Raw genomic sequence first — 2,085 nt, forward strand, 5'->3', positions numbered from 1 at the left:
CTGAGACACCAACGCTATTATATTATAATAACCAAGCAGGCTTATATATTGCAGCCAATCCCATCATTCATAAGAGAACAAAACATGTTGAGATTAATTGCCGTTTTGAACTAGGGCTTATTCAACCAATAAAGAGTTCCACATTTGCTCTGTTGGCTCTTAGGTAGGACCAATTCTATTGCCTCTTGTCCTAGTTGTGCATTCAAAATCTCTACACTCCAACTTAAGGGTCTTATCATGACAGCTTGTGCGATTGTGTATATCCATCTCGAACTCTATACACCCTTCATGTATCAACAGGATGTACACTTCATCCAAATAAGACTAAGAAATTCTCTCCCCATTATTCTATATTCTATAGAAAACTCTTTCTATATATATATTGACTACTGCTCAGCTCTAAAGAAAAAAACACAGATGCATTGCATCAAATAATCGTTGTCGTTATTTTGTTAACAAGAAAAATTGTATGGAAGTGTCGGGCAAAGTGTCTTTTTTTTTTTTTGGTAAACGCCAATTTAATGGAAAGAGGGGCAAGAAAAGCCCAAGACATCTTGATTACAAGCTTTAAGAAGCCAATGAGTGAAATTAGCCCACACAGTTCTACTTGCCATGGACTGGGCCTTCCTAGCTAGATTGTCAGCCACAGAGTTGGCCCATCTAGAAATGTGATTAACTACCCAATTTGTTTATGAGGAAAGTAGAGCTTGAATATCCTCTACCACACACATAGCTTCCGTTTGGCAGGGGAGACTATGATCCACAATACCACACACCAGAACTTCTGAGTCACATTCAAAGAAGATTGAAGAAATAGCTTTCTCCTCCGCCCAGAGCATCGCCTCCCTCAGAGCCACTGCTTCCCTTGTGAAGATACTAGAACTTGAACAAGGAACCAATGTCGCCCAGATACAAGTTCCACTTGAGTTCCTCAGGATGAATCTGATGCCTGCTCTGTCTTCCTCTGCTGAAAAGGAGAAGTCTAGTATTCATCTTTAGCGAGTGGCCGATTGGAGTTTCCCATCGTTTGGAGATCAGATTTACAGGGTAAGAAACTGCCTTTGATAATTCCCAGAACTCCTTATGCTTCTTCCTTGTCTTCTCTACGATTGCATCAGGGCTCCATTTGATGCCTCTGAAAATTAGGTCATTCCTTGCAATCCAGATGTTCCAGCAAGCAAAACCAAAGAGACTTAGCATTTTAATCTTAGTCTCTTTATCCAGGAAGTGTAATTTCTCCCAATTACTAAGAACATCTGAGAGAGAGATTTGATTATGAGCTTCAATGCATCCTGAAAGTCCCAGCCCAAACCACAAAGCTCTAGACATATCACAGTCAAACAGTACATGATCAGCTGATTCTACCACTCCATGACATCTTCTACAGATTGGATCAACGTTGATTTGTCTGGTAAGTAGATTCTCTCCAGTGGCAATTGCTTGATTCAGAAATTTCCATAGTAGGTTTCTAATCTTTGGATAGCATTGCACTTGCCAAATCAGTTTCCATACCTTTTGAGGAATTTCATCCCACTTGTGTTGCCAAGAAGAGGAAGGAGCCAAACTCGCACGAGAATCCCTTCGGTTACATAGAAGATGGTATGCACTCTTAACCGAGAAAACTCCATTTGCCGATCCTCCCCAAACTACTGAGTCACAAATTGGGGTTTGTCCAATTTGTATTTTGGAGATCGCTTCCACTTCATGAGATGTAAATAACTGTTGTAACAACTGTCTATTCCAGGACTTTGATATGGGCTCAATAAGATCGGAGACCATCCCACTTGTGTCGCCGAGAAGAGGAAGGAGCCAAACTCGCACGAGAATCCCTTCGGTTACATAGAAGATGGTATGCACTTTTAACCGAGACAACTCCATTTGCCGATCCTCCCCAAACTACTGAGTCACAAATTGGGGTTTGTCCAATTTGTATTTTGGAGATTGCTTCCACTTCATGAGATGTAAATAACTGTTGTAACAACTTTCTATTCCAAGACTTTGATATGGGCTCAATAAGATCGGAGACCCATCTAACAATAGTAGAAATAGGCCTGGGAGATTGAATTTTGAAGGAAGGAAGCCTTG

At 40.8% G+C, this 2,085-nt stretch overlaps 1 protein-coding gene across 1 annotated transcript; it reads right to left on the reverse strand.

Moving 5' to 3' along the window:
• Window positions 1-876: 876 nt before the first annotated feature.
• Window positions 877-1,878, reverse strand: LOC149002382 (uncharacterized). Its single transcript, XM_089138705.1, has one exon. It carries the CDS (start codon window positions 1,876-1,878, stop codon window positions 877-879), a length of 1,002 nt encoding a protein of 333 aa, XP_088994831.1.
• Window positions 1,879-2,085: the final 207 nt, after the last annotated feature.

Source organism: Hakea prostrata, chromosome 10, assembly GCF_041222555.1.
Source record: "Hakea prostrata isolate BN-2017 chromosome 10, UWA_Hpros_2, whole genome shotgun sequence".
Classification (NCBI taxonomy): Eukaryota; Viridiplantae; Streptophyta; class Magnoliopsida; order Proteales; family Proteaceae; genus Hakea; species Hakea prostrata.